Raw genomic sequence first — 19,197 nt, forward strand, 5'->3', positions numbered from 1 at the left:
TACTGTTTGTTCATGACAAACTTGTGTTAAGTGTTTTGTATGCTCTGCACTTACGGAATAATTTATTCTGGAATGTTTTCAGGTTAGGTTGATCTGTCCAAACTCCTTTTTTCCTTTCCCATTTGCTTTCCTCTTTCTGTAGACAACAACTGTGTTTGCCTTTTTCCTTTATGCTGGGACTTTCTGCATTACCAAGAAGATTTTGGTAGTCAGCTGTATGTCAGATCTGGATTGTTTGAGTCTAACTGATGCTAATTTATCCAGTTTATCTAAACATTATTTTACATGCTAATACCCATGAACAGGAAATAAGACTTCAGGGTATCTTCCCTGTAGAAACTGTGCGCTCAAAGTTGTACACAAGCAGAACTTTGCCTAAAATCATAAATAGGTAACACTGTATGTGGACAGGAAACAGTGCAACACAATTAAGGCATAAAGAAATATTATGTGAAAGTAATATGAAAACCATAGTTTAAAGGATAATAAGAGAAAAAGCAAAACTTTAAAGAAAAAATAGAATAAATATTTATACAAAAATACCAGGATCACTAGTAAGTGACCACTTAAAGAATAATGGTGTACCAGTTATACGTAAGTTCAGAAGTGAAGGGCAGTACTCAACTCCAGATTGACACCTAAATGTACTGTATCCGTTATATGTGTCTACGTGTGAGTGAGAGCCTTGTCCTCCACTTCGAAGGGATGGAGAGTTAACATTTGATAGGTAACGTGTGCCATTTGACGAGCCAGGATATTTACACGGCATGGCAGATATCCCACTGGACCTTTGGGGGACTGTATGCTTCCAAGCCAGCAGCTAGAAGTGATGGGAAACTGTGGGGCACGTCCAGTGGCAGTCGGTACCTGCATCCAAGCAGGGATGCTGTGAATTGATCAGGGTCTCCATTGACTGTAATAGGAGATTAGATACACAGATGAGAAGCTCAGCATGAACACAAGCTCAGTGTGGAAGCAGTGCTGGCTCGAAACAAAATCCTTTTCATCTTGCCACCAATGTAAAGTCTTCTGAAGTTGTACAAGGTAAATAATCCTAGCCTGTGTCAGAGAAGCCTATCTGTTTGTTGGACAGTTTTCTTATTTTTCATGTAAGGTTATTTCATTCTATATAAACTACTGATGAGGATTCTGGTTTTCTGACCTTGCCTAAGGAAAGTTTTGGTTGATTTCTTACTAATCTATACTTTCTTATTTCTGAGGGGTTTTGATATTTCCTGTCAGCACAACTGAGGTTTTAACTCACATTTGGTGTATTGTCAACTCATGCATTATTTCTAATGTTCTCTTGAACCGTTTAATATATTATGACTATATATATATTTATATATTATGGCTTACTAAATGAGTGAGGATTAAATGATAGTCCTATTCTTTTTCTGGTCCTGCTCCTTGCTCTCTACTTACAGTTGACCCTTGGGGGCTAGGAAGAATGTAAGCAAAGAAGAAATTTAATTCAACCTTCTTGCTTTCATATTTTGTCTTTTTTTGCTCATTGCTAATTGTTCTGTACTTTCATTTAAGTTTCTTTTCCTTCTGCCATATTTATAGGACCTCTTCTTATTGCCTCGTATGTCTCTTGCGAGTTGCAATTCAGTTTGTATTTAGCATTTCTGATGTATGTATCTTCAAATATGTGATCCAGTTCTTTTATATATATATATATATTTATATATATATATGTTTACTACTCATCCAATATCCGTAGCTTGGCTGTGTGCTCTTATTTTCACTTTTAGGGCCAGTTACTTTTGGATTTTTAAGTCAATAGAAAACACCTCACTGGAGCTGAAATAGCCTTTAAAACTATTTCCTGTCTTCTCTTCTCTGCATCAAGAAGGTTGATTTGCTCCTGTGCTTGTGAATTTTGTCTCTTCATAATTCTTCTCTAGAACTTTTTATAATGTGGCATTTTTAAGTGGCTTTGTTTTCTTCATTAGAAATGTACACTGTACCTCTTTGAAAGTTTCTTTTGGAAGCTTATCCATGCTGCTTGAAAGCTCTGTATACTGCTTAAATACATTTTTGTCACACTCTGACTGACATAACTGTTCCAGTAAAGCCCTAGTGTAGACAGAACTATACTGGCAAAAGCAACCCTTTTTCAGAGCGGGAGTTTTCCTGTTTTGTGGAACTGCTGTAAGCTGTCTGGGAAATAGAATGTATCTTTTGTCTCCATTAAGAGAATTAAGTGGAATGGTCTCATGAGCAAACTCTCACTAATGTTCAGCTGTCTCTTTTCATATCTACTTCAGTTAAGAACAAAAAAATGCCATATATCTCCTTACTAGATCAGCCATATTTTTAAATTAAACTGTATCATAAAATACATCAACAATAAAACTGGCCAATTTACTGATCCGCATACTGACAAGTAAGCAATATTAATCCTCTAAATAAATTTGATAAAATACATGCAGAAAGAACAGAGCAAAATATCTTGAAGTAGTCAGACAGTTTTGGTAATGAACTTTTGCAGCTGTGAATAATTTTCATACCAGAATCCAGATTTTTGAAAACGTGTGATCATACTTAGTATTGTAGTTTCCAATGAGATCAAAAAGCCTTCAGATGTATTTGAATGGTGACCTCTGAAAAACTGAAGTGAGTGGAAACACTGGAAAGGAAAAACATAGCTGTAACCTTTTATTATTTGTACGGCCACCCTAAAGAGAGGCAGAGTAAATACTCTAAGTGACTTCTTGCTTTGTTCAACCGGTGTCAAATTACTCAAGTTGTGAAGGAACTTGCATGCAAAATTTGGCATCAGCCAGTTGCAGGTCATCTTGTTTTCCCTAGGCTTCAGGCAAAATCTTTTCGTGGGTCAGTGTTTCCCAAATGATAGCTATGAATCCACACAGCTCCTACCGGACCATGGAGCATCTTTATTATCCAGATTTTAATTGGAAGTGCTATGCAAACAATTCAGTGGTATAGCTCCTTCAGATGGCACTGCTTTACAACTTCATAATTACAGAAAGCACAAAACGTAGAGGCATGTTAATAGTGCTTTTACTTGAAACTAAACAACCACTTTGAAGTTATTTTGCAAAACAAGTGAGTTTTTATGTTTGTGAGGGTTTTGTTGCTGTTTTTTCTTCTGGAGTTTGGAAGATGTCCAGAAGGCTTCTCTGCTCTTGCTCAGAACCCCACACCTCTTTCTTTGCTGAGGAGGACTTCTTACAGGCTCTGCAAAGTATAGAAATGTTACCAGATGCAGCCAGTGTTCCTAACATTTACTTAGAAAGATCATTCTTTGCATTGAACTTTGGTTTGTTTGTCACAAAAAAGCTTAGCGCTGCCATTAAATTTGGGTTACTCTATAGGACTTACTTGCTGATAGGAGTCATATAGCATGTCTTATTGAGACTGAAGTTATGAAGTAAAAACCTAGTAATTTCAAGTGAAGACTCCCACTGGACCTCAACTACCCTCAAGATTTTTCTCTGTTGTGCATAAATGGGTTACTTGGAAGTGCAGAAACAAGTTTCACAAGTCCAAGATTGTCCCTGGAAGCGGGTTCCAGAGCTGATGATCTTTTACTGAGAGGGAACACAATGGAAGAGAATGGATTGGCTTCATCTGGGACGTGAATAATTACCGCTTACTTGGGTGTTTTGATTGACCTGTAAGCCAAAAAATGGAAAAGGATATAATCACAGAAATCGTATTAGCTTTTGTTAGTTGTAAAGATCTATTATTCACTTCTAGGACTAATTAAAAATGTTGACCCTTATGTTCACAAATGATTTGGTGCTAAGCTTTTGTCTGGGCTAGAACTGATGCTTAGGGAATCTTTGATTTGCTATTTGACTTACACATCTGAGTAGACTTTCTGTACTTGATACACACACACACAAAAAAAAAACAACAACAAAAGAATTGATAGTCCCAGGTAGGAGATATTTCATTGAGGAAGTCCAGAGATTGCAAAGATACTGAGAAGCTTGTATGTAACAGTGGAGTATCTAGCCAGAAGGTGTTTTGTATTATTTGAGAGGTACAAAGTATTCAGAGATGTAGAAAGTTGTGTTTCTGTACAAAGAAAGTATTAAGAAATGTACAAACTTTTAACTTGCATGACTTGTGAACAAAAGATGGTAAACTCACTTATAATAGGATAAAGAAGGAAAAGATGACTTCGAAGAAAGTCTACTACTATTTTGACACAACCGGGATAAAGTTTCTCCTGGAATTCAATCCATAGATTAACTTTTAAGATGAAGAGATATTACTACCCAGCATGATACAGTCAAGTTCTTAAAACTAAGTGACTTGGCTATTTTGCAGAAATGTGGGGAGCTGTGCAGAAGCAGCAAAAACATTTTTATGGAAGAAGAGCTTATATATTAGGTGGCATATACGTGCAAAGAGACTTTCCATGAACTTCCCTCAAAAAAGTGAATGTCATGTACTTTCAGTAACAGAATGATAACAGATAATTTGTCAGATGTGTGGGGTGCAATGGCATAAAAATTGTCATCTCATGAAACAAAGCTCTTTAAAACTATAGAGTATTTTGTGGGATATTATCATATGACTTTTAAAATTGAATCCATAGCATGTTTCTAAATAATTAAGGGCAGAAGATTGTAAGTATTTATCCCTTATTTAAATTTAGAAGAGAGAGATAACTTACAAGCTACAGCTATCTGTTTCTATCATACAGTCTTATTTTTAAGGATACCTTGTGCAGAAATACTTTCAGTCAAAACTTGGTATAACAAGGTCTCAGGTTAGTAGTTGTTTGCCCTGTATTTGATTCATGTGAAGACCAAAACACTTTTACAGCAATCTTTGTTGTTAATTGTGCTAAATCTAAATTTCAAATACAGAAAGGTGAATGCAGAAGCCATTTCTGAAAAGCTGCAACTTGTTCTGTAGTAAGTGGATCAGAGGGATGCGTAGGTTCTTGTGTATTTCTGGTCAGAGCATTTAAATGACAGAATGGTGGAAAGTCACGTGTATTAGGAATGTGTGTTTGCTGGGGTTAGCGATTAGATCTGATAGAAGTCACTTTGTGTGGGGAAAAAAATCACAATGTAGTGGGGGATTGGCAGGTTGGTGGAATATTTCAGTTCAGACATGCTGCAATGCCTCAGGGCATTTGTGGTCCCTTCTCCAAATTCTCTGCCTGTTGATCTTTCTTCTTGGTGCACATTTCCCTCCTCGGTGAAGGGAAGTGGCAGATGCCAGTAGCCCTTCACAAGTTTAGGTCTGCAGTCCAGACTGAGGAGGAGTACGATGCATCCCCTGGAAAAGCTTCTTGAAATAGTGGTGCATTGGTGAAACACTGCAGCATCCTCATGGAAGTGCGAAGGAGGTACATTTGAAATGTGAAAAGAACTATTTACTGCATGGTTTTTTGTCAGAATGGTCACAGAGGAAATAATACTGGAAATCTAGTAATCTCTGTTACATTTCTGTCAAGGAGACTTGTTGCGTTATTGTCTCTGAAAGCTGTTGTTTCACTCTGTTTCTACATTTGTGAAGACTATATCCTGCTAGTATATTCAATATTGTGTTTGCAGATATAATGACTAAAAAAGTCTGTAATAAAAATAAAAGGTAAATTTCTGGAACATAGAAATCTAACACAGTTGCAGGTTCCACAGTCTCAGAAATACAGAACATCGCATCCACATGTCCTACTGGTGAATTTCTGTGAACCTGCATTAACATCAGCATTTTTCTTTATTTTGGTATATTAGTATGTGTTGCAATAATTTACAAAGCCAGAATTTTTAAATGTCCTTTTGTGCTTTTTTTTTTTGCCAAAATATGGGGTGGTTTTCCATGTTTTCGCAAGTGTCACCTATGCAATTGTGTGCTACATCTGATGTTTCCCTGGAGCTCAACTTCAGCACTCTGGTGATTTTTTTAATATAAAAACTATATTTCTGCCAAATTCTACAATGTAGACTAAGTTGTATTCCAAGAAGAAGAAGAAAGAAGAAAACAAACAAACAAAACAGTCAAAAAATATGAACAAAAAACCACCTAATCACTTCACTTTGCACCTTGATGCATTTTACTTTGTATATTGACAGTCTTTCACATTCTTAGCCACTGCTTCCATACCTGCACTACCATGAGGAAGGTGATACTGAACTGTTACTTTAATTTTCCATGGAAGCTTAATATCAGATGCATTTTTATAGATGATGTATTATGGTAGGAAAGTGATACAATTTTAAGTATGGAACACTGTGATCTCTGGAAGAGTGATGCAACTGGAGTCATTCATAGTTATGTAAGTTGCAAAATCTGACTACATAGGAATCGATATCTAATGGAGTCATATTAAAAAGGAATCCCAGGGGTCTGACTGCATTGCAGAGACTGTCAGAATATGCAAGTGCATGAAACTGATGAGTGAGGGAGTCGATGGCAAAGAAAGAAGATGGGATGCACAGGGCTCTGAGCCTGTACAGGGATGGGGAGACACATGAACACTTTAAGAACTGGAATGGAAATGAACTTTCTCTTCACGGGGCCTCTCAATGTTAGCAACGCATTAACCTGTACTCATACTACCTTACATGTCAAAGGTGTCTCAGGTGAAGAATAGGGACTGAAAAATAGATATGGCACCAATGAATTATAGTAAGTTCTTCGGTATTAGTAAATATGGCAAACTTTCCTCCCATTCACAAAGTCTTACCAATTACAGTTAAGAAAAACTTTCCTTTTGGCACTGGACAGCTAAAAGGGCTAAAAGGGCAGCTAAAAGGGCTGCTAAGTGCAAGCCCTGTACCCATGCATTTCCGAAGCCTACATGAAATAGAAGGAGTTTTTTTGAGTTGGGATGCATTGGAGGACATATAGAAGAGCAAGGCACAAGCCTGGGAAGATGAGTGTTATTTCTGATTTTGGCGCTGTGAAATTTACCAGGGAGAAGGTAAAACTTACTGTATTTATGTTCTAATGTGACGTAATCTTGATTTAAGACCTTAAGTCTTTTCTGTAAATCTGTCTTGTACGGGACAAGCTGTGGGTGCCAGAGTCTAAGTATTGGTAGCATCTCTCTGCATTTTTTGTATGAAAATTCAAGTTGCTTGCAAAGATGCTTGATAAAACTTGCTATATCGACTTGCTGTTCTTCCTTTTGCAGCAGGTGAGGTATGATGATGATGATGAACATGTCTGTGGCTGTTTTTTACATCATCCAGGAGTAGCACTAGCTCAGCAGTTAGGTCACTTGCTTGCAGCACTCGGTACAATTTTCTCTTTATTTTTCTCTGTAAAGGTGCTGTCAGGGGGTATTTTAATCTTTATGTTCAAAGGGCGTGATTCAGGCACCTTACAGTTTTATCTTGTCAGAGTACGTATAGAAATTCTGGAGCACCAGAAGGGAAAACATTAATTCACTTTGACCTAGACACCTGTTTGTGAGAACCACGTAGGCACTTGGCCTTCATCTCTGACAACAGCTGTTTCTTGTGAGTCTGAGTTTCAATGGCATTGTTTGCAGTGAGTTAGTTTGCTTGTGTTTGTGCTTAGGAAAAGAGCATTAATTGTGAGTGACTAACGTGTATGCTTCTACACTCTTCTCAGTAACTTTTCTTCCACCTGGAAATAACTTTTTTTTTGTGTGTGTTGACAGAAGCACTGTTTCTGTCTCAGTGAGGTTGTGATCTTTATTTAGATGAACATGTCTGTGGATATTTTTTAACATCATCCAGGAGTAGCACTAGCTCAGCAGTTAGGTCACTTGCTTGCAGCACTCGGTACAATTTTCTCTTTGTTTTTCTCTGTGAAGGTATTGTCAGGGGGTATTTTAATCTTTATGTTCAAAGGGCGTGATTCAGGCAACGGTTGTGAGGAAAACCAGTATCGCTCTGACAAAAGATACGTACGCTGTACCCAATTTGTAGGATATTTGCACAGTACTGTGTGACAATATTTTTTTAAATGTATTTCCCCCTTCCTAATTTTTATAATAGTGAACAAGGTGACGATGCATATAACAAAAACCCGGTTGCAGGCGCAGGCCCCGCGGCTGCCTGCTGTGTCCGGGTGTCACCGCCAGGTGGGGCGGGTGACAACGGAGAGGGAACGGCGGAGGCTCCGCGAGGCGCCCGGCCCGGCCTGCCCGGCTGTGCCGGGACCTGAGGCCACCACCTGGAGAGGTGGCTGCGGGATTGAGTGACAAGAACCAGATGGAAGCATTTCTAGTGAATTCCTTCCTCGTTTCCTCCAATCATTTTCTTAATGTTACCCTTTCTATCAGGGAAAATAAACTTTGTTTTTTAAGCTATTTGAAAATGCTTTAAAATGCATAAGAATTATTTTCGGGGGCGGGGGCGGGCAAGGGAAAAATCCCCCTTTTATTTTTTTTTTTAGAAATGAAATGGATATCTGGAATGCCATACAACTAAAAAAATTAAATAATTGATTTATGCCAATTGCCTGGCTATCCCAATTCAAAAGTATAAATAGAAAAGAAAATAAAAAGCAGTAAAACATGAAAGACATTCTTATTTTTGTCCTTTTAAAAAAAAAAAAAGTTACTAGGTTGGCTTATTTTTCATTTGTTGCAAATTTTACTGGGATTTCCTTCCCCAGAGATTTGAGCTGTAAGTAGAAGTTTTTCTTTGAACTGATTTAAACTGAGGCCCTCTTTCTTGTCACGCACAGACAGGGAAATACTGCAAGATGCTGGATTAGCTTGTTCGCTTTTCATTGTTTTCTTTTGTAGCAGCAATCCGTTTAGCTATGGTATGCTGAGTTTATCTGATTAGCACTTAATGAGTGAAGGGAGTAGGGGAAATGTTGCCTGAGTTACTTAAGCCTAATAAAGTTTTCAGTACCTTCCCCCTCTTTCTAAATACCTGAACTTTCCTGACCCTCACCCTTGGCTTTTTCCCTCAATTGCAGCTCATTCACCTATGAAATGCGCTCCCTCGGCAGCTTTAACTGTCAGAAGCGGTGGTGCCATTAGCCGGATTTTGTTCGGTGCACCTTGGTCACAACATCCATCCGGCTCAACAGTGTTTGACAGTCTGTCTGGAGCTCTTACCAGTCCAACTACTGTTGTTCTGCTGACTCGCATGCCCTACCGGGGAACACTTACTGACCACAGATGCAACAAACTCTAGCACGAGTGTTTCTAACTTTAAACCATTAGGTATAACTGTAAGCAGTAATTTCTTTAGTTATGTTAGCCCTGACATTTTAATGAGGATTCACTGGAGCTCAAATAATTACATTATATAAAGAAATTCAAGAAAGCTGAGGTTAAGTAATGCTTAAAAACCGTGTGTGGCATACAGATTGTGGGTCTGTTACCATAATTAACTCGATAAGTTTCTTGCATAACTCTCATGTTTTCCTTTGGACTTCAACTTGATTTCCCTCTTTTAGGATTAATTTTTGATTTAATTTGATATTGCATTGTAAAGTTTTTAATACAAAAGCAAAATTCTGAAAAGTCTAGAAAAAGAATATGTATTAGTTAATGCTACTTAAATATATATAGGGTGGTTCTGCTAGTTTTATACAGAAATGCGAAGTTGTCTTAATGCCAATGAAAATAGGTCTGAGTAAGTACAATTGAAGTCTGTACCAGAGATTCCTTAAGAATAGCAGGTACTATACCTGTTGAAGTAATAAGGATAGAGTAATGGAAGTTCAGGTAGAGTGTCAATAAGATAATAATGTTGCTTAGGAAATCTGAATCTTCATCGGTAGAGACCTCTGAAAATATTATCAGTTATACCTGCTTAACGATACAATTTTTTAATAGAAATTATTTAACATTTTTTGTCAGTCACAAATGTATAATAATAATACTAGTAATAATGATAATCATAACAATAGGCAGCAAGTAATAGCAGTAGTGATCCTTTTAGAGCAGAGTGTGTGTGTATGTTTTTAAATAATTTTAAAGACATTAAAGGAATGCTAGAAGTGTGGGAATGCACTAAGATGCTTGAGAAGGGGAGCAGATAACTGTGAACAATTTTTGAGCAATGCAAAGCACAATGTGTCCAGTTCAACTGCTGTCAAAGCTGGAGCCAGTCTGGAAGTGTCACACTCTGATCTAACTGGTAGAAATTTTGGAAGAGTTTTTTCACTTCACCGGCAGCCCAAACAGTGTCATTTAAACTTCTTGTTTCCATTATTGTTTTATTTGGGGTTTTTTTGTCTGGTCCTGAGTATGAACCTATCGTCCCAAACTTCTATTCAGCCATCAAGACGAAACAAAACCAGTTGTTAATCTGTGAAATGGGTATTGAAATATTTTGTAATTTGATTCCAAGGTTTATTTCAATCATGAAAAGTATGTGTGTGTGTTTTTCTTTTCCCCTCTCAGGTTTGCAATTATGTGTGGCTATATGTCTCAGTTTGAAAGTGTACAAAACAAAATCAGGAATGGTTATCTCTTCAAGGTATGTTTTGGTAGGGTTTGGGGTTTTTTAAGCTATTCCTTTAAATTATTTCCTTATATAGTGTCAAAGACAGATTTTTTCCAACACAGTGATTCAGCCTCACAGGTCTATTTGGTGCCAATGTTAAAGTGAAAAAGTTATGTTTATGTATGCAAATAGATCAGATACTTACAAAATAGAAGAATTGAGGTAGGATTCTGGGAACAGCTTTAACATTTCTGCTTGATTTTGTAGTCAAGGTAGGGGGCGAAGGGAGTAACAATTCCATTTAGAAAATAAAAACAGGAATTACTAAGTGATGAACTAACACAGTTAAGCAATCATCCTTCAAGCCATCGTTAAGAGGTAATATTTGTTTTAACACTGTCCTTTCAAAGCTAATTGTGTATTTTAGAGTTAGCAGTTTGTGTTACATGTGCTACTCTCCCCCTCCTTGTGTTCGGCATTACTTTAGGTGCTTTCCATCCCTTGCCCTCCTGGCCGGTGTCCCCCCTTTCTGGGTGTCAGTGAGAGGCAGCAGATGTGTTCGCATCCTGGGGAATGCCTGGGATGGGTCCCTATCATATCATGTCTGTGTCAGGGCTGGGAATGTTGCAGAGCTTTCCTATGAGAGAGCATTTATTACATCTGAGCTGAGCCCCAAGCACTGGGACAAGTGAAGAATGAGGGTAAAATGGTTAATAACACAAGTGCTGCAATTGTTTAAGAATGGAGTTTTTAAAGAGCCCGTAGTGTTGGCAGTAGCCTTTTCAGGGAGGTTTTCCTCTTCACAAGTAATGACTGAAATCTGTGTGAATCATTTTGAAATGTTACCAATTCAGGAAAATAGTGGTGTGAAAACAGAGCTCCTGTCTCAATAGTTTTTGGACAAAATTATTAAACAATAGGCTCTTAGATCTGTATAGCTCAGATATTTTAGTGACAAGGTTAATTAGAAAAAGAGATGGGGGGAGGGAGAAGAAGAAACCTTATTAGTACCTTTTGAGAGACAAATGGTAGTTAGGAGTCAAATAACAGATTTTTTTTTTTTTCCTTCAAACTCAGATTGAACAATAAGAGCTTTCTTTAGTAAATTAAAGAGAGAAATTAAACTACTAATGACCTGTAATGAAAATGGTTTTGGAAGAAGTACCTCATTAGATACTTTATACGTTTTATGGTTTCAGTATAAACAGAACCATTTTATTTTCTGAATTTCACACTGTAGTAACAATTTTTGTATCATGTACCATGTAATCATGCCCCATTGGGGCAGTCACGTTCCAAGGTTGAAGAGACTCTGCTTCAGTGATGGTTGCTGGCATCAAAGATCTATCAAAGAGAATGGTTGCTTTCTCACTGATTTGGTGTGTGATGGTTTCCTAATACTAACTATAAATAAAATTAATTTAATTGAAGTTGTTGCCTTTTTAAGAGAAAAGTTCTTGAGTTTTTTGATTAAGCATTAGAGCTGCTTAGTCATGTCCTAAATCCAGCATGCCATCTTGCGTTGTGCGCCAAGTTGCTATGTAATTTTGTTTATGGTTTGCCTCCATGAGGAAGGGGTTTGCTTGTTAAAATATTTTTAGACTGTCAGAAAAGAATTACAGCAGAAGAGAATTTCTGAATTTGTTTATAATGTACAGCAAACTTCATAGAATGTAAACACACTTGCCAAACAAACATCTAAAGTGACACTGATTTTCTTTCTAATAGGAACACCTAGACAAAGCAATTGAACTTAAGCCTCAAGATCCTTTTTTATATTACCTAAATGGAAGATGGTGCTATTCAGTAAGTTGGTTTTTTACCTAAATTATGAATAGAGTATACTAAAAAATGATAATGCATTTGAAATGAAATAGTGGGACTTAAGACAAAGTATGTGTTTATTGACATTTTGTGCCAAATGAAGCATTGCATTTATGTTTCCTGAATTAACTTCAATATGTTTGTGTGAACTGCTGACCATTCCTATCATGTGCATTAAGTAAGCTGTGCTTGTATGTCCTTCATTGTTGCGTTCAGGTTTCTTATCTGAATGTATGAATGAAAAGTAACTTATATTTGGCAGAGAGGAAGGACGATCTCTGGTATTGTAAGCCTTGATTTCAGTTCTTTACTCATTTACATGCTGTGGCAGCAAGGCTACTATACCAGCTTGGTAAATTCCAGGAGAATGTCGCAACAAAGGTGCAGTCATAAAAATCTATAATTCACCAAAATGTTTTGCAAGTGATACAATTAATGTTATGCCAACACAACAGGTGCTTTTAAATATTGTATTAATGACATAGTGATAAGTATTCTTATATGAAAAATTAAAATAATTGTTTTACAAGCTTAGGTGTTGATTAATTTTATTTTTTATAGAAAAATGGTGCTTGTGTTTGTAATGAGAGTTGTCTTATTCTTAAGCCCACATCTTTGATGGCTCAGATGGCTCTCCTTATTGCTTCACCTTTAGTGCTGGGAGGAATCTTTCATCAGAAGAAAATGTTCTCATGTAGTCTGCGCTGTACATGATTACTGGGAGGCTTCTCAGAATAATAACTGCTAATGTGCAGGGAATGCCAGCCCTACCTTTTTCCTCCAGCTCCTTCCAATGCTAATCACTACGAAGTTCCTGCGAACTGGGAATGAGCTGCTGTGATACATTGCAGCCTTTGTCTGCAACAAAAATTAAAGCAAAGTAACGTTTCAGCATTTTTTTCAGATCATATATTTAACTTCCAAGGACCTTTCAGCAACTACATTTTTTCCTCAGTTGATTTGAATAAGGAATTACTCCAGCTTTTTCAAAGAGCTTTCCATTTTGGTTTTCATCACCCTGTATTCTTGATTATCAGCATTAGCTAGGCAAAAGTGAGTCACTGAAGATTGTCCTGCAATGTGCTTGCTGTCCTGACTCTGAAGAGCATCTCTCTCACCCGTGATTCCTTAAGACTTCTATACCGTGCTGTGTTTGACAGCTGACTGCGGCGTCCATTAATGTCGAACACTCTCGGATGTTTTCCATGGCTTATTTCTCACTTGAACTATTGCTTTTGAAAACTATACATGTAATCTCAGTATACCTCACTTTGTTCTTATTGCACTGTTTTTTACTTGTTCCGTTTTAGTGACAATTCCCACTTCTTGACTAATATTAATACATGTGGTTTGTTGTGCTTTATCATTACAAACTGATGTTCCACACTTGCAGCATCTATGCAGGGCTTCCTTACTGAACATTAAAGCCACAGATTAGCATTTGCTTTAAGGTATGACTTGGTCTGCATTTTATTAAGTGAAACAATCTACCTAAAAAGATGTAGCCACTGAAATACTTACAGATTGATTTTTTTTTTTTATTTTTTTTTTTTTTTAAATCATGACTTCTGTTACTTTTTGATGGCCATGACAAAATAGTAACAGGAAATGCTCAGAACAGATTTTCATAGCACAAATCAATGCAAGTATAGGACTGAATAACATTTTGTTTTCACTTCTGGGGCTGTCAGCTCTTAAAAACTTCCAGTCGGTTGCACACTTTCAGTAGCAGGATGAGGCCATCATTTGGAAATGCTAGTTTTGAGTGTCTTCTACGGAAATTAGAGATTAATCCTAGCCCAGTGGAGTTGGTGATATCTTCATTAGTTTTAGCACACTGGATGAGTAGGTTTCTGTGCTGATACGCTAATACAGGTTTTGGCCATGCATGTGATGTAGATGGTCTTAGAAGCTTGTGGAAGACGTAGAAATTCCTTGGTCCTGTTTTGCAGACTGTGGTGTTTTATGCTCTGGTAATTACCCCAAAAGTAGACTGTTGGCTGTGATGTTTGTTCCAAATACTACTTCTGAGCAGGGATTGTGACAGGGTGCTTGAAAAATACATGTATCACTTCTTCTCTATACTGATACCTGTAGATGGAGTGATAATGCTCCTCTTAGACCTTTGTCTGTTTGTCTGTTTAGCATAGCTGGGGTTGGGACTGGGAAGGCTGTGTTGTCCAAGATGAGGAAATTCAAAAAGAAAAAGGGATGACTGAGGAAAGCAGGTTAGTTTTTATATTTAGCATAGCTGATTTGGGGGCCCAGTTAGAACTGGCTGCAATGTTTGTTCTTTCACAGGTGTCACTTCCAGGGGCATTATCATCTGCTTTTGGTTGCATATTCTGTAGAAGCAGTGTAATTTAAAAAAGATAACTAGTGTTTGATACTTTCTAGAAACATGATGTACTGAAGTCATCCTAGTATAGCCAGATGCTTCTCATTCATGTTCCATTTAATGTTGGGAGATCTTATTACTATCTTCTAGTGCTGTTTGTTGGGCTGACACACTGAAAAAAACAGGTATAGCATAAGAGACTGCGAAAGGGGGTGCTTCAAGCATTGTAAATCTGGGCTCTCAAACGAAAATCAGTTGAAGACTTCTGTGTAAAAAGTGTAGTGGAGGCAAACGGAAAAGATTTATTAAGTCTGAAATCTATATCCAGAGACTGCATACTGTACTTGTAAAGCTATTCGATTTGTAACGTTTTGCCGGATTTTGGGTCTGACTTCCATGTCTCACCTTCCTCAGTGTCAACAGTCATTTGCAAAGAGCAGTGGTATAGCAATGCCAGGGTTCTTAGTCAGCAGTTATTCTTGCTGGGCCACATCCGAAGCTCACAGCACCTTCCAGCAGGAGGGATGAGCTGAATTTTCACTGCCTTGCAGCAGTGCGGGTTTGTCTGTGATGCAAAGCCAGTGACAGTTTTGTACCACCTCATCTAAAGATAAATTTTTGCCGTTTATTATTTCTCTTACTATTACAAAACCAATAGAGCTATACAAAAGAGATAGATTCTGTTCTGATGTGTGCATCATCTCAGCTTTGTTAGAAAATTAATTCTGGTATCAGAATCAAGTAGACAAGGTTTTCCCCAGTCCTTTCGTAGATGTCATGATGGGCAAAATTTTGCCTGTGAGGTCGGCTTTGTATACAGGAAACCATGTATAGCTCTAATGTTTCTTGTTTTGTTTTGCAGAGGTAGCAACGGGGAAAAAAACCACAACCCTGTTTATTTACGCATTGAGCAAATGTAATTGAATACTGCCAGTAGCAGATAACTGCAGAACCCTACCAAATGTTATTTTAGTACTCCTTTTTTCCAGAGATGGGATTAACTTCTGTGTAGTAGTAATTTTTTCCAGGATAGCTTTAGTGGTAGTGTTAGGAAAAGATTATTAACATATAATTGTAATTAAAATTCTTTAAAATATCTAGTAAGCAAAGTAAACTGGTGTTTATTTTGTAAAAGAGATGTTACTATTCCAAAGGAAACAACTGCAGTAAAATAATTTTAATTTAAATTGTCTTTAGTGGACAAAACATTTTCTTCTCAGCCTTCTGTGACAAAACCAGGCTTTATTAAGTACGTATCTTTTAGGCAAGGTTTGGTGTTTTAAATATATGCTTGTCTTGGTTCTTATAATCTAAAATAACTACAGTGTTCAGACCCTTTCAAGTTTTAGCTTTGTTTTTATTACAGGAAAACTGAAAACTACTTTGTTCATTAGATCAGAAAGAAGTATTTACTGGAAGTGAACTGATCTGTGGTGCATGGTGTGTAGGAATTAGTTATATTTCCTTAGAGTTTTGGGCACAGTTATCTGATAATCCCTTATTATTTTATGTTTGTAAGGTTTTTTTAATGCTTTAATGTTTAGAATAGCTTTTAAAACTGAGTACATATGTACTTAAGACTTATGGCTACTTGCCGTTACAGGACGGGCACAGAACAGTTAGTGTATAATTGTGAAACTGGATCAGAGCCTCTGGTAAATGCGAGTGGGATATTAAAAATTAGATCTTTTGGGATTTTCTTTTTGGAAGTTACGTGCCATGTGTTGCATTCGTTTCTGGTATATCCCAGTGTCTGTTTGGGTTACATCAGGGAACAAATGGACCCAGTTCCTTCATCTGTGTGCTCTGTAAGTCTGCTCCCCTTACTGGAAAGTGAAAAGCCCAGGGGATTCAAGTTGGATAAATACCTAAATGCCTGCGCAGACTGTCCTGGTTCCTCAGCTGGCAAGGAAGAGAATATTTTTGTTGGAAGCCAGTATCTTAAAATTGCTGTCCAGTTACTTAATCTCTTCCAGAAGTCAAAACATTGCAAAATTATTTAATACAATTTTACATAAATATGTTGTAATTAAAAAAAAAAAAAAAGAAAAAAAAAAAAAGGAAACTAACTGGAGATATTAAAGTAGGTGCCATTAATATTTTACTGAAGCTAGGTCAATGGGATGATTTTCCTTTATGGAAAACAATTATGTGATCTGTCTTCAGTGAGCTATTAGCAAGGAAACATCGATGGAGGAAATTCTTTAGGGCTGCACGTCAATCCTGGCTGAATTTTCGATCAAGTGGGTTCATTTCCTTGGTGCCAACATCCTGCAATTTGAAAAGAGCTGTCAGTGGGCAGGGTTTGCATGTCATCAAAAACAACAAAAAACAAACTCCAGCCAGTGTTTTAGTTTATATGTGATTTTTGCTGATCCCAGGCTAAGTAGGAGAAAGAAATATTAGAAAAACCCTTTTCTGTTTAGGGAAGAACCACGTTTTCTGCTTTGGTCTTCGGAGGAACTAGAGGCCTGATGGGAGTGTTCTCGCTACAAAGTTTACAGTCAGCTACAGTTTAACTCTGTGGGGGGTGTTCTTCCGTCTCTGCTGTTAGTTGAGATTTGGGTGTAATAAATGGATGAGAGTTTACCGTGTGACTGATCTATGGGAGAGATCATTCAAGACAGCCATCTCTGTTAGCTCTGGGATACTGAAGAGTGGTCTCCTCTCCTTGGCAGAGGCCAGGCTGTCCCCTCTAGCCCTAGGGAAGGAAGTTCAGGAGTTGGCTGATGGTCCCTCAGGCCCTTGATTTTTGCTCTTGAGTGAGTGGGACTACCAATCCTCATGTATGGCAGCTGAGGAGTGATGTTCCTCAAGTAACACAATAAATTAAAACCTGATTTTCTGTGGAAACACCGTGTTCCTTGCAGTGCTCGTGTGAGTTTTCAGGTTGCTGGGGGGACTGACATCAAGGCTTGGGAGACTTAAAAAAACCCTCCAAAACTCAATGTTTGGAAATCATCTGTAGGGCAATGTCAATCTTTATTCTCTTTTGTTGTTGTTGTTATAAGTATTACTTGCTGCAGTAGCTGTTTTTCTTACTACTTTCTGCTGTCCTATACCATTCTTGGAACATGCATTAAGTGAAATCATGGTTCCAGTGAAGCTGATGACAGTTACCGTCTCTGTGCGCTTGATTTTGTACAGACCTCAGTCAGGTGTGCTTTGCAGTATTTGGACTAACTTAGACTAGAGAAGTCAAATTTGCACTACACTAGAGCATGCTGCACCAGGGCTTCTGTTGCCTGTGCTTTCTCACACAGAGAATGCTTAATAAAGTTAGTTAGTTCCGTTGGAATGATGTTTCCATTTAACTAAACATGGCATATGATTTGCTCTAATAAAGTTATTTCAAATTAAAGACTCTTCTTGTGTGTGTTTATGGGAAGAGTATAATTTCCTGTTCATTATTATTGCTCCAGGACACAGTTTTGTGTCTTGTATGAAACAGGTCTTTTCCATTTGTGCCACCTCATTCGTGGGGGGGGGGGGGGCAGACTGACTCAGGTGGGCAAGGTTAAGCTGTTGTGATGTGATTTACCTCACCTGCCCTTAGCTATCCCCAAGGTATAATTTGTTTGTGCTCCTTTTGTGTAACAGTTGAAGGAAAGAATGAAGAGAAGGAGAGGAGTGTTCATCTCAGGCTAGTGTAGGTGAAGAGGAATTGCCTCTCTCTGCATTGACCATGCAAGGAACCTGGACAACTTGGCACTTCATTTATGGGTGGTTTGAGTTAGCTGCAAGGAATTCATCCAGCCAGTGGTATAGAAGTCTGACTGCTCAGAACATTACAGAACTCTCTGGCTATCTTTGTAATAGTCACGAATTATGATGCTGAAGCCAGTTTGCATTAAAGAAACCTCACTATTGTGCATGCATGCATTTCAGTTTTAAGCGTTGTTTCAGGTTGGTGGGATTTGTAATACAAAAATGGCCAAGTGCATATATGTTTGGGCTTTTTAAAGTTTGAGTAGTGCAAAGCAGCACCCAAGGCAGACAAAATAAGGACTAAAACCTCAGTAAGTCAGTTCCGATTAAATCTTGCAAGAAAATAAAGCAACTGCCAGGAAGAACTTGTGTTTTCAATAGGTAATTATAACTCCACATGGAAAAACTGCCATTTTGTTTCCTCGTTGTTGCATAACAGCAGACACGTGTGTGGTGTCTGTGCAGTGTATGTGTATCTCCAGGGTGCTGTGTGGTCTTGCAGAGAACACTGTAAGAATATACATTCCCTTTATTTTTTTCCTTCTCTTTCTTCCTCTGTAAGCTGCCACCCTGTTGATGTGATGGACCTTGAAATATTAAAACCTCCTTCCCCTTCTAAAAGGATAGCGAGCACTGCGGCAGTAGATTGGTGTGAAGAAAACAATACTTTTGCAAAAATCTTCTTAATCTTTTGCCAAATATGTCTCAGAAGCCATAGAGCAGCTATGGAAATGAAGTATATGAAGGAATTACATACGTACCTACAATTTGAAGTTTTAACCAGTGTGCTGCAGTGTGTAACACTGTGTGAATGGACTGCAGTGCAGAGAGGGGAAACATCTTGTTTCTTCAGTGAATAAGAACTCTGGGATTGCTGGAGAGCTTTTGTGAAAAAACAGTTTATTCCCCAGGAAGAGGCTTCAAGAGTGGGATATGTGAGACAGAATG

At 37.8% G+C, this 19,197-nt stretch overlaps 1 protein-coding gene across 1 annotated transcript in view; it reads left to right on the forward strand.

The window, feature by feature from the left end:
* RMDN2 (regulator of microtubule dynamics 2) overlaps positions 1-19,197 on the forward strand; it is a 48,940-nt gene that overhangs the window by 14,861 nt on the left and 14,882 nt on the right. Inside the window, exons 6-7 of the mRNA XM_065835795.2 lie at positions 10,337-10,412; positions 12,108-12,185. Of these exons, the coding sequence (XP_065691867.1) occupies positions 10,337-10,412; positions 12,108-12,185 (154 nt within the window). The remainder of the gene's footprint in view (positions 1-10,336; positions 10,413-12,107; positions 12,186-19,197) is intronic.

This window comes from Patagioenas fasciata, chromosome 3, assembly GCF_037038585.1.
Source record: "Patagioenas fasciata isolate bPatFas1 chromosome 3, bPatFas1.hap1, whole genome shotgun sequence".
Classification (NCBI taxonomy): domain Eukaryota; kingdom Metazoa; phylum Chordata; class Aves; order Columbiformes; family Columbidae; genus Patagioenas; species Patagioenas fasciata.